This window comes from Gymnodraco acuticeps, unplaced genomic scaffold (genome assembly GCF_902827175.1).
Source record: "Gymnodraco acuticeps unplaced genomic scaffold, fGymAcu1.1, whole genome shotgun sequence".
Taxonomy (NCBI): Eukaryota; Metazoa; Chordata; class Actinopteri; order Perciformes; family Bathydraconidae; genus Gymnodraco; species Gymnodraco acuticeps.
This window is the reverse complement of record NW_022992265.1, coordinates 2,651,445-2,664,343: the sequence shown is the minus strand read 5'-3', so window position 1 is coordinate 2,664,343 and position 12,899 is coordinate 2,651,445. Positions and strand designations below refer to the sequence as shown.

The window sequence follows — 12,899 nt, the reverse complement described above, 5'->3', positions numbered from 1 at the left end:
GCAGAAACTTATTCAATAACAATGTTTTATTAATAAAAATGACTAGCTATATTCTGGACATTACATATAATGATTGCCTTCTGTAGAAACGACTCGGCTGGCCAACAATTCAACATGAATATAAATCATAGTGTTCTGTTTTTTGAGATTTAAAAAATGTAAAGAAAGCTGAATGTAAAACAAAACATTTTTTTACCTGCATGAAGGATTTTCTTGTCTATTTGGGGGCAGCAGTAACAAGCTCTAAACACAACATTGACATGTTATCACTTTTGAAGTTGAATTAAATTGAATGCATTAGGACCCCTGTTAGCTGTAATATAAGTAGAAGTTATACTTCCTGAGGTCCAAAACAAACACAATATTCTATATGTGTGACAGTACATCATAATAATTATTAAAATAATCGGGTGATAATTCTCGGTGGGTTCCTACAGTATGAGCGAGTCCTTTCCATTGCAAGTAGCCACATCATTTCTTGTTGATAAAGAGATGACAATTTAAGTGGCTTTAACATTATGATAATAGTTTAAACCACATGGCCCAGTGCTCTTTGAGATCATACAATTATTTACTAAATCTCCCTATCTAAAAAATCTTTGAATTGTAAGCATTGTAGGTATTACTATTCAAGGTTCATATAGTTATAAAATACAATTTACAAAAGCCTCTGATGCAGAAACCACTAAGCCACTTTTAGGTCAAGTATATACTACTGTTTGTGCTGAGATAATACAGATCCAAATAAAAGGGGAGTGAACTAACATAATGTATTTGAGTGCATTTCAGGATGTTAAGATCAGCATTTTCCACATTCGGCATTCCACCTCATGACTTTAGACTCTGCACATGATTCCTCAGCTATTAATATATATATGATATTCTTTTACAGTCTGGATCTTAATAAGGAAATCCCCTGCCGTCAGAGCCAGCTGCCCCTACTTGCCCCCCCCCCCCCCCCTTCTCTCTGTCACACTGAGGTGCACGGCCGAGAGGCCTCGGTACCTTTGAGAGATCTCTGAAGTTCCCTGGCAAGGTCAGGTCCAGCTCCTCTGAGTCGTAGTTGGTGAGGACCCAGGGAAAGACCGGGTACTGGTTCAGGTCATTGTATGTCCTCCCTAGACACGCAGAGCAGACAGAAATCTGTGAGTGATGAAGGATTGGAAGGGAACAGAGGGGTTGAAAGTGGGGCAGGGTGCACTTGAGGCTTCAGTTACATTGGGGGATCAGCATGCAACATTCCAACAAGCCCCCAATCTCAGAGCCCTCAATCAGACGCACTTCCTGTTTCATACGGCGTCTGGAACAGAAACACATAAACTAATGGTAAGCTCTCTCTTCTATGAGGGATTGTTTTCAGAACTCCCCATGCCTTTTCCTGCTGAGTGTACGTTGCCAATGGACTGAGGGAGTTACAGGAGGCCAGATGAGGCAGCCTTCAAGTTGTAAGGAGTCTATGTAAAGGAGTGTCTAAAGATTCTTTAGAGAGTTATGACTCCCAATGCCTGAAATGTAGCTGCAAGTCTGATGCGCTGATTGGCCAGATGTGAGTTTCCTCTATTCTCTTGCAGTGGGAATATGGTTTTCAGATGGCAAAATGTGCCACAGGAAATCCATGGGAAAAGCCAAGAGTATGTTGCCTGTTGTCATTAATGTTCTACTTTTTCTTTGAAGATGACGCTGACACAGCTGTGAGGTCAGGTGGTGGCCAGTTGTAATCCAGGATTGGGATAGGGCTGCCATAGATGGTTTTGTTGGAATGTTTACTGCTGGTAATAAATCAAGCAAAAAATGTAGGCTCAAAGCAAATTGATTGTAAAAGATGGCAGCAATACTTTATGTTAACCGCTGAGAAAAATGAAAAGGGATCATTGGTAATTTCAAGGTCAACTTCAAAGTTACACATAATCACATCATTACACAGGGAACATTACAACTAACACCTGAACATTATAACTGTTACATTTTCATGATTGATGACTGACCAAGAATATCTCACATCAGCAATTTCAATGACCCAAAGAACATTGTCTTCTTAAGTGTGGGTTTTCTCTGGAAGTTTTTCCTTGTACGATGTGAGGGTCTAAGGATAGAGGGTGTCGTTTTTCTCATACTGATATTCTGAACAATCTGTGCTGTTGTATTTGCTGTAAAGTGTCTCTACTGTAGGCTATTTTTATTGTATGTACAGCACTTTGGCTCGACCAAAAATCGTTTATAAATGTGCTATATAAATAAAACTTGATTTGATTTGACGATTCTTAAGTTGACCTTCTATCTCTATTTTAATGGCCAGGAAGTGGCAACTCTAAGGTCAATACAAAAACGGTTGTATTACCTCTGAATGAAAGCTCATGCACACAACTATGCAATACACTGCAATTGGAACCTTATATAAAATAAATCTGCTTGCTGGAGCCATACATTTTTTAATAATTGTCAACTAAATGTTTTCAACTTACAGTGTGTGTCTGCTCAGTCCTGCACTGCTGAAGATTGGCATACAATAATTGAAATCGAGCAGCCCTCGTGATAATGTGTGTCAGGCTAGTCAATGGGAAAGCTTCTGCAGAACATCCAGGATATTAGGCAAAGCTAGAGAGCATAATTAGACAGCTTAATGCCACACAGTGAAAAGGAAGCAGTGTGTTGTGTGTTGCAGTATTTCAACCTGCTTCTGCTGAGGGCCTGAGTTGGGTGGCAGGATGCTAATAACAGTGGAATAGTGTTTAATTAGAGGACCACTTCCCGTTCGCACCTCTTCTCAGCACATCACCCCAACTCCCCCCCGCCTGTCTGCCGCCCCACACTATTCTGACATCCCTGTCAGCCCAGGTCATTACCAGGGACTTTTAATGAATTTTGGGCATGTTTTTCTGTCTGCCTTACATCTAATTAGCTGACAATAATGTATCGAACTCAAGCACGAGCTAAATATAAATATGCATGAATCTGCAGCAAGAGAGAAGATGACACCTCTCAGAGCAGCGTGCAGTCGCTCTCGCCTTCCCTGTTAGTTGCAGTTCAGATCAGAGAGTCGACAACAGAACCTCTCAACTCCGCAGACACACATGTGTACGCTTCCACAAAGTCAGGCACTAATTATCCGGCAAAATCTGCTGCGCCTGCTCTTTGCTTCAAACAGCACACTCACATGAACACTGAAGTCTATCGCGCTGAGCACCACTTTAGGTTACCATGGATTCTTAAACAGATACGACAGACCCGGGGCCACTTATGGTATGTTTCCGATGCAACTGACACATAAGGTTTATTGATCATGATAGCTAAACTTAAAGTCATAGGACTAATGGTGGAGAAACTCATGTAGATAATAGATTACAACTTTACCCTCTAACTGGTTGTGAATTCTGCACAGATAAGGACGAAAACAAATCAGAATCTATCTATGTAACTGATGGCTGTGAAACAGAGAATACATTATTTTCCTACTTTGGGCTACTTTTCATAGTTAAAGTAGAGAGTTTCACTTTATAATTACAGCACTCTATGGTATGAGGAATCCTTACCTGTGATAGTGTTGAGAAACATGAGGTACTCAAAGTTTGAGATCTCTCTCCTCTGCCAGCGCTGGGTCATGTTGGAGGATTTGAAAAGCTGCCGAGGGGTGGCCATGGAGATGCGCCTAAAAACATTCAAACAACAAACCAGAAAACTATAATGTTGAACAATTAAGAAAAGAACATTCAGTAATTATGAGGCAAGCCTACATTTTAAAGATTGTTGACATCACAGAAAACTGATACAAGAACAGACTCAGGGACAGTTTCACCCCACAGGCCATAAGACTATTAAACACCTGAACTTTTGAAACAACATCCATAACATTCATCTGGCTGCAACTTACAAATTATTTATCTAATATATCATATTCCAATCACTTGTATATAGACTCTTATTGCACTATTTCACTATTTTCTTTTTTGTATTTACTTGCACAATTATTTCAGTTTTTCTGTTTTATTGTGTTACACTGTTGGTGGAGCCTGTGACCTAAGTTTTTCATCGTCATAACTACACTGTAGCTATGAACGTATGGGTAATAAAAGCCTTGAACCCTGATGACATTTAATAGCTGAAGACAAACTCTTGTCATCCATTTTAGAATAAACATACCGAGAAGAGGTCCAGCTTCAGATGAGAGAACGAGTATAGCAGAACGGTTTTCCCAAGTTAAAAATGTTGATTCCAGTAGATTGAAAAAAAGGTTTTATTTACAATGTGTTAACACAGGCTGGCTTGCTTTATATCCAATGAATTGACTTGGATGGAGATCTTGGGAAAATGTGTGTGTGTGTTGTAACAGTGTATAAATGGGCCTGTTAGCACTATGAGAGTCTGAAGGGAATATGTGGGTTTTCTCTGGTCTGTGGCCTGGCTGCAACCCTGCTGTATAAAGTCTTCTGTCAGAGAATGAGGTCAGTTCAGTCAGGGTCAGTGCACGTACACTTCAATAACTGCAGCAATGGGACTTCAAATGACTCTGCTGCAGGCTAGCTGTGCAGATGCTACACAACACAAAGGATGCAACATCCGCCATGAAGGAGTTACATATGAGAAATATTTTACATTGTTTTGTATTTGGAACATAGGACCCACCTGGCTTGCGGGAGTCCATAGCTGGTGCCCACTCCCACTCGAGGAAGACTATAGACCACTTTCTTTACTGTGGCCTGGTCAGGAAAGTTGAACATGACTGATGCTGTGAAACAGTGAGAGAAATCCCTTAGTGATGAAGAGCAGGAGAGGCACAGACTTCAAGTGCTGTAATTGGCACTTCCACTTACTTCTGTTGGCCATAAAGACCTCCATCGCTGTGTTCTGCAGGAGGTAGCGTCTAGAGAAAACTGCCCGAATCTCACTGAACATCCACTTACCATGTAAACCCTCAGTGTATGCTAGGACCTAGAAGGGCAGAGAAGAAGAGAGAATGTCCCTCAGGTTATAATAGCTGGATCAAACCAGAGATCATGTCTACTGTCTTTTTCTATATGTCTACTATAGCATACATCACCGTATGTTACAGATGATGTCGTCTGATGAAGTCGAGCAACAGGCTTTACATTTGTGTTTAATGTTGCTCTACACAGTGCTGCTGGAATTGCAGTACCCTATCACGATTGAAAGCAGACAAAGTCTCAGATTATGATTTAAATTATTAAAACTAAATAAATGTAGCTGCTGCTTTGCTGCAAAATGGACACAAGCGCATTACGTGAGCCAACACTGTTTTCCCAACTTTGTCAGATAACATGACAGAAGCAGACCCTGGCAAAAAGATCAATGTTTAACTCAACTCACTTAAAAGAAAGTTGGCAGCTGCTAGGTTTAAGAACATCTTTGTGAACCGTTTGTGGACACTACAACAATAGTCGGTTAGACATTGGCTATAGAGCTCTAGTATGTATTCATTGTTTCACAACTGGCTGTGAAAACTGCTGCTTGTTTCTCTAACCTTTAGGCTTTTTAAATGAATCATTAATAAATATTCCATGATTTGTATCCAAAATGCACTAGTACAGTCCATTTAAAAATTGTTTTAAAAAGTAAGGGTTACTGAGACTTTGTATCACGACTCAATCCACCTTCTCCATTCAGAAATATAAACCTTTCTACAGAATCACTGTCAGTCTTTTACAACATTGTTGGTTTGCTTATAAAGCTCAACTTGTGATTGAAAGTACCGTTGGGTTTGTGACACATAAATAATCAATGAAAACCATCAAGGAGAGGGGAGAGCAGACAAAGGATCATTAGTGTACGCAGCACCACTGGGACTGCAGGTCCACACACAGAAAACCAAGACGGTTGTTCTGACAGGTGAGAATGGTGCCCTCACACACCTTTCCCCCCCCCCTCCTACTCTCTCACCTCCCTCTGACTGAACAATTTTGTCCAACAGTGTGAGCCGCAGAGCAACCTCATCAACTTCCCAGGTTATAATCACACATAGGCTCTGTTCAGAGAGGGTGTGTGAGAGAGGATAAAGATATAACAGGGTAGTAAGAAGGTGAGGCTCTACAGTACATGCGCAGGCGTGTGGGTGTCTGTATGTGTGTGGTGGGGGGTTATTGAGGTGGAGGAGGCATGGTGGGAGGGAGGGAAGCCAGAGTGAGATGTTCAGCTGGGTTAGGTCTGATGTTAATGCTCATTTAGAATAGTGACAGGCTCGGAGAGTGCAGCTCGAGCCGGGCCGCCTTAATTTCTCCCTGGGATAGCTCATGCCCGACCTCCGTGCCACGTCCAAAATCTCTGGAGCTCAATTAAAATTGGATTAGGTGGAGATGCTGGATGTGCAGCATAGTATCTCTGGTGCTCTCCTCCCAGTCATGCCCCGGCCTGACACCTCTGCAACCCCCAACTCAAACAGTTGTCATAGAGACAGCAAGGCCCGGAGGAGACAGCAAGGCCCGGAGGAGGCAGTGCGCTGACTGGCGAGGGAGTAGAGAGGAAGGGAAGTGAGGAGGAGGGACGACCATGGAGCTGTTGGCGCATTGTTGAGGGCCAGCAGCACCCCCCCACCACAAACACCACCCCCTTCTCTGCAGCCAGATGTTGTGGAAGTAGTTTTATGAGTGCAATGCTGAAAGGCAACTCATACACATATGCATCATGGGAACAGCTTACTTCATCAAGGCACTCTTGAGCTGTTATTTGAATGCATATTAAGTCATTTAGATGTCAAGAGACTTTGAATGATTTGTCATGTTCTAAAAAGTCCCTATTCATTTTATCATAACGGCGCCATACATTTGCCTCCAAATTCTTCATTTGTTATATCATGTATTATTAAAGAAAATGTAACCAGCAAGAAGTGCAAACATGCAGATCACACAGGCTTGTCACTTCAGGATGTTAAGAATGGAAAAAGTCATAAAAGCAGCTATAAAATAGTAACTGATTGTCGATATAATATTATTTTAGTGCTGGCTGTCTCTTGTTACCCAGCTAAAGTGAACATTTTGCTGCTATGACAAAGTACAGGCCAAAGGGCTAGCTGTCAACAAAAGAGAGGCTAAAGAGGAGAAAAAAGAGCTGATTTCAAACAGCCAAGATCAAAAAATGTGTCATAACAACAAAGCTTTGGTCCAACCCAACACGCAGGGGCCCCTGTAGACTTGGAGATTTGACAAAGCCCAGCCCTCATTTTTGGAGGCCCAGCTGTAAAAAATGCCATTTAATGAACCTGTCTGCTGAAGCTGTCCCCTGCCTGTCAGAGGTGTCAGCCAGTGACAAGCGCTGGGGACGGCCGCCTCCAGTCACAGACAGGCCTGCCAGCTGGAGACTTCGGCCCCAATCTAATCACGCCACCAGGAAGGGACCGGCGCTCTGCTCTTGGTCTGTCACGCTCAGGGCTGGGGGAGCGGTGAGGGGGTGGGTGAAGGGGTCTGGTATGGCCGACAAGCGCAGTCTTTTGTTTCCACACAGGTCCCTCCACACAGGCTCATTAAGAGCCACAGGCGCATGCGCTGCCAGCTGCAGGGAGATACACCTCCACAGCATAATAGCCATAATGCAATTTAGCGTCTCTGTCCTCCCTCTCCTTTATTCCCTTTCTCTTCTCTCCCTGATTTGACAGAGGGCAGGCTGCATTCGGCCTGTAGAACATCACAGGTGGAGAACGGGAAAATATTGTGACAGATGAGATGAGGAGAGGCACAGGTGACACCAGTGTTTAGGCTGAAACTCATATATGATAATGTGCAGATGCTCAAATGGAGCACAAGGAAAGGAAGCCGCTTCATGCAAGGAAATAGATTCTAATCATATGTGACTTTGGAAAAGCTTTAACCCCACATTGGCTGAGGCACTATGACAGACGTTATTAATAAATCTAACGAAGCATTTTTTTAAAAACCTGATGCAATTTTCTCCAGTATGGGACAATACAATCCCCCTTCACTGCATTTATACCAAAACAGGAAAATAATATAATTCAGTGAGACCTCCAAGCCAGCATGACTGATATATTTATATGAGACTGTGGAGCATTCTGACAACCTGGAATCACAGCACCTCCGCTGCATTCATCTAAGATTTGTCTAATAGGCTTCCAATATAAAGCCTCACTACTGCATGGTCCCAGGCGGCCAGAGAGAACAGCCAAGTGGAAGAATAAGGGGAGGATACGAGAGGCAGTTTCATTTTGAGTGATATGACTACTCCCCCAGGAGCGAGTGGGATGGATTTCACACATGGCAATTTGGAGGATCAGCACACACTGCATATACAGTATTCAATGGCTGACCCCAGGCAATATGGGCCAAATCTGTGAGGAGGTTGAGCAGTCGGAGAAAGCATAACGCCCGGTAACAGTGAGAGCAGATAGCAACTCTAAACTAAGTTGGAAAGAATCATCAGCCAGAGACAATGTGGTAGACTGGGTCATAACAAATATTATAACACAAGAGGTTAAATCAGAAGCTAATCAAAATCAATAGAAAATAACTTAGAGGGTCTGTTAACCGAAATTACAAAAGAATACAAATATTTTCTTACCAACCCGTGCAATGGAAGTGAACTGAAATGTGTGTATGTGTGTATGCGCTGTATGAAATGTGCTCATGGAAATGAATTTGAATTGTCTTTTCAAAAACAATGGGGCCTTATAATAAATATTTTCAGTGAAAACATCAAACAGAAACCATACGTGTGAATAAGTATAACAGTAAGCAAGAACATATCAATTTGTGTAATTTGTTTTTTGGCTACCCCTAACCTACCCTTTAAAAGTCAAATGTTTTCTTTCTAAAACCAATTCAGTTGTGGCACACAGTGTCAAATTAAACAACCATAACCATTTTAAACTGTATAAAGCCACGCAAACATAATTCTTAGTTCTTTGACCAGGACGTCTCCAAATCCCCACTTTTATTTCAGCACTAATCCCTTTTCCATCCTAAAAGATTTATGCCTTAGCATCAAAGCATATTTCTCATATGATGCCACCTAAATGTGACAACTGTTATGAAATGTATAAATATAAAACTGCAAAAGATTCCCACAGATTATAAGTAGACAGTATTCCACCGGGTTCCTTACTGTGAGAGCCATATCTCAACTTCAATAAAGTAGCAAGCTCCTAATGCAGGTATTGGGGGAAAACAAGATTCAGATTTGCATAATCAGTGTCACTATACATTTGGGTGGTAGCTGGAGTGTGGCAAGATGACACAACTCGGGTGCTCTGGCAAGACCAGTGGGATAAAGGAGATGAATATGCATTAAATATGCTGACAGTTCACTGCCCCAAATGTCCAGCCGAGTTTGTCAATAACATTTATGTCAGGGATGGTATTTCACGCACATTAGCAGGCCCTGCAGCGCTGTCTTCAACACTGCCACGGTAGGACAGGTGGGAGGAGCCGTTCCCCTAGTATGCAATTTCTTCTTAAAGAGTCAAGGCTCTTTACATATTCTTTATATGTCAATGTTAAAATATAAACCCCCAAATAAATGCAGTGGAAAATAAATCCGAAGTTATTCAGACTTGGGGTTTTCATCACTAATGATTCCCAAACTTTGGTATCAAGCCACAAGGTTTCTGAAAGGTTAGGAGGAACTTTACAAAACTAGAAGTGCAATCTGAGAGTGCAGACCTCTTCCAAGGCTAAGTGTCATTTTGTCAATGATGAAAAAAGTGGGGAAAAAATTGTGTTTTGAATACCATGCCAATGCCTCGTGATTCGGTTACATTAGAAATCGGACTATCATTTTTCTCTGTAATATTGTTGTCAGATAGACAAACAAACCAAAACCAAAACATTCCCTCTTTGTCAAACGTAATAAAATGAAACCGAAAAATAAATGCAATTTCCTTAATAAACAAGCAATAATTGCAAGTGCATGTTCACACCTCTACCCTTCACACAAGTAGGGCAGAATGCAGAATTATTTTACTTTAGGAATAGCAAAAATGCATTGGAGTTTAAACGACAGTTCTTCCCACACTGTAATATATCCTTTCCCACTTTCCTGTAATGCTATTTATAAATTAGATTGCTACTGTTGCTGCGTGTTGGAGATATTGACAGTAAAACATGTCTTCCTTCTCTCCACAAATAGAACTAAATGGAACTTTGCTTGTAGTTTTCAGAGGTACAACACAAAATTACTAGCTGCTAAAGATAAACTGCAAACCCACAAATAAATAATTTGGATTTTGGGATCAAATGTGTCTTTAAAACTACTTAAAGAGACATTTGAGGTTTTCACTGACATCACAGCTGTTAAGTTAAATCTTATAAGAACATTTCAACTGATTTCAATTTACACTGGTCCAATTAGCCAATGGAGTTTGTTGATGTTGTGATGTATGCCACTTCTATGTATCAAATAATGTTGCTTTTCATTGACAAGCCACCTCCAATGCAAGCTTTAAGAACTAACCCTTTGTATCAGGATAACTGATGGTGAACTCAAGTCTGTTTCCATGAAATGCAATGTATGTTGTTTCCTTCCTGTAAGTGAAAACCTAATGACGTCTTACAAGTAAATGATATAGCTAATCAACAAACAAAACAAAGACACACTAAATGTAAACACACATATGAACATGCTCAAGTGATGACCCACAGCCACACACATACTGTACAGGCACACACTTAGTGAGCACATCATCCAGATAAACAGCTTGAGGGTGCCTTCACTAAGGAGCTTGGGAGAAGGGATGCAGTCATTTGGTATGGTGTCTTTCAGCAAGCTTTTCCTAATGGGACTTTTTCAGGGACTTGTCAGCCTTAAGATGACTGAAATCTCCGTGGCCTGAGTACCAGCTTCCTCTGGCTGCCACTGAGTGCCAAGCTGATCGCTCTAAATCCCACTTTTCTTTTCATTTTTTCCTGGTGGTGGTGCGTGGGAGGGATAGGGGCTCAGAGCAAGACAGAGAAGAAGGGAAAGAACGAGACAAGGATGGAGAGGCGGAGAGACAGAGTAGGAGTGGGACGGAAAGAGCAAGCGGTGAGACGAGAGGGCCTGATGAGCAATGAGCGCCTCACTCGTCCTCAATTAATCTTGTCTCTCTACCTTTGCTTTGCCGCTTCCCTCAGCACCAAGGTAATAACGACACCCTCATCCATTATCCTGTTATTCACTGGGAATTGCTTAATAATATGTTACAGATTTGGCTCCCTTCGTATAATTCTTTCTGTCATTCGCAGTATATCATCTGGAAAACACACAGCCCCCTTTCTTCTGGACGCTCTTTGAGGATTATCGTGGGTGACACCTTCGGGATGCAGCCAGAATCTGGAGCATCATTTTTTCAGGCATGAAGTAGAATTACCCTGACTTATCTGTCATTGCCAAAAGCACAACAAGCCATTCAGGGCCAAAGCAAAGGTGGAACAGGTTCTTATCGGCTTCTCTGAACGAGAGGGCTTGTAAATGTATGCTAATGAGGGCCTTTTGTCACACAGGCCCACCCCTTGGGGCTGAACGGGGCTTGCAGGGGGATGATAATCTGGCTGTTGAGTGCACTAGATCATTTTTACTTTATCCTCATGTAATTATATAGTTTAAATCTTTTTACCAATGCTAAGCCTACGACATGACTGTCTTAACCATGTCTACGTTTCTTAGCGGCGCTAGTTAGCGTGCATCTGACTCTCTCTCATAAAATCACGTAGGAGGAGTGCAGCACTGATATAATTACTCTGACTTTGGCCTGTGCTATGAATCCTCATATCATTTCTTTCCACCTTAGCAGGCAGGCATGAAGCCAAGCTAGCAGCCTGGGGGTATAGGAGACGACTCAGTAGACGTGAAAACATTGTTGCACAACTGAAAGAGCCCTCCCCATTTTTATCAAGAAAGAACGATAGAGGAGACCAGGAAAATAGACTGAAAGGAGTAAAAGTAAGTGTAGAAGAGCAGCTTTGCAGTGACTTTAAGGGTCTCAATGCTGTCCAGTGGGATTCCACGCCATCTTGTGTTCCTGCCAAAGCCGACAGCCCCTGACAAGCTGCTTGGCGTGCTGTAATTTGACTAATTACATTGGATTAGACCATATTAATGCAAGCTGTTTTCTCTAGGGTCACTGACCCACCCAATGTGTCCCTCGCTAGTTTCCCCCTATTCGGTGTAAACAAAACATGCACAAGGAGAAAAGTAGGCTTTTGGTTTCCTGAAATCATAAAACAAAGAAACATGTATCCGCGTCCCTGAGATTGTTTTTATAATGGGGGAGAATGTGTTTCAAAGCAGCGGCAGCAGCGAAAGCTGTGAGATACACCCTGTACTTTCCTGAGGCACATTATCATAGGATTCTTTGATGAGAAACCAAATCATTTGCCTGCTTTATCTCTCTCTGCAGGAAAATAAAAACTAAATAAAGACTTTAATGAATCTCACACAAGTCACAGACTTCACAATTGTTTTTTTACACAATTGTCGGGGGAGGGGGCTGAGGAGGGTCCGTCTTCATGCTGACAACAAAAGTGCAACATTTAATTTCATTTTAATTTAACATCTTATTAACGCAAAAAATCAGGAGGAACTTTGAATAAGGCACTGTCTTTATGTTTGGGTTGGTCAGTCAGACTTTAGTTTCTATGAGGAAATGGTGTGTTTAAATCAATGAATATTTATAAATAATAAAGGATACATTCTGCTCAAAAATGTGTAGAAAACCAGAGGGAAAACTTATTTCTACAAAGGAAACCAAAGCAACCCTTATTTGCATTTGCAAAACTCCCAAATGAAAGGGGGGAAATGGGCCATAGAATATGTGTGTTTTAATACAATTGCTCTCCCAATTGTACTAAATCAATTTGAGTTTCACACAATGGAGCGGCAGCTTCACTGTTTGTATGTGCTCCTCTGCCTTGAACATGGTGTAATAATAGTCTTAAACCAGGCGTTATAAAGACAGAATACCA

At 41.7% G+C, this 12,899-nt stretch overlaps 1 protein-coding gene across 5 annotated transcripts in view; it reads right to left on the bottom strand.

The window, feature by feature from the left end:
• The window catches only part of nbeab (neurobeachin b), a 219,441-nt gene that overhangs the window by 30,816 nt on the left and 175,726 nt on the right, over window positions 1-12,899 (bottom strand). For all 5 annotated transcript variants that reach the window (XM_034207128.1, XM_034207130.1, XM_034207129.1 and 2 more), the window contains 4 exons: window positions 4,809-4,926; window positions 4,621-4,723; window positions 3,531-3,646; window positions 1,006-1,118 (listed from right to left, as the gene is read on the bottom strand). In XM_034207128.1, the coding sequence (XP_034063019.1) occupies window positions 1,006-1,118; window positions 3,531-3,646; window positions 4,621-4,723; window positions 4,809-4,926 (450 nt within the window). The remainder of the gene's footprint in view (window positions 1-1,005; window positions 1,119-3,530; window positions 3,647-4,620; window positions 4,724-4,808; window positions 4,927-12,899) is intronic.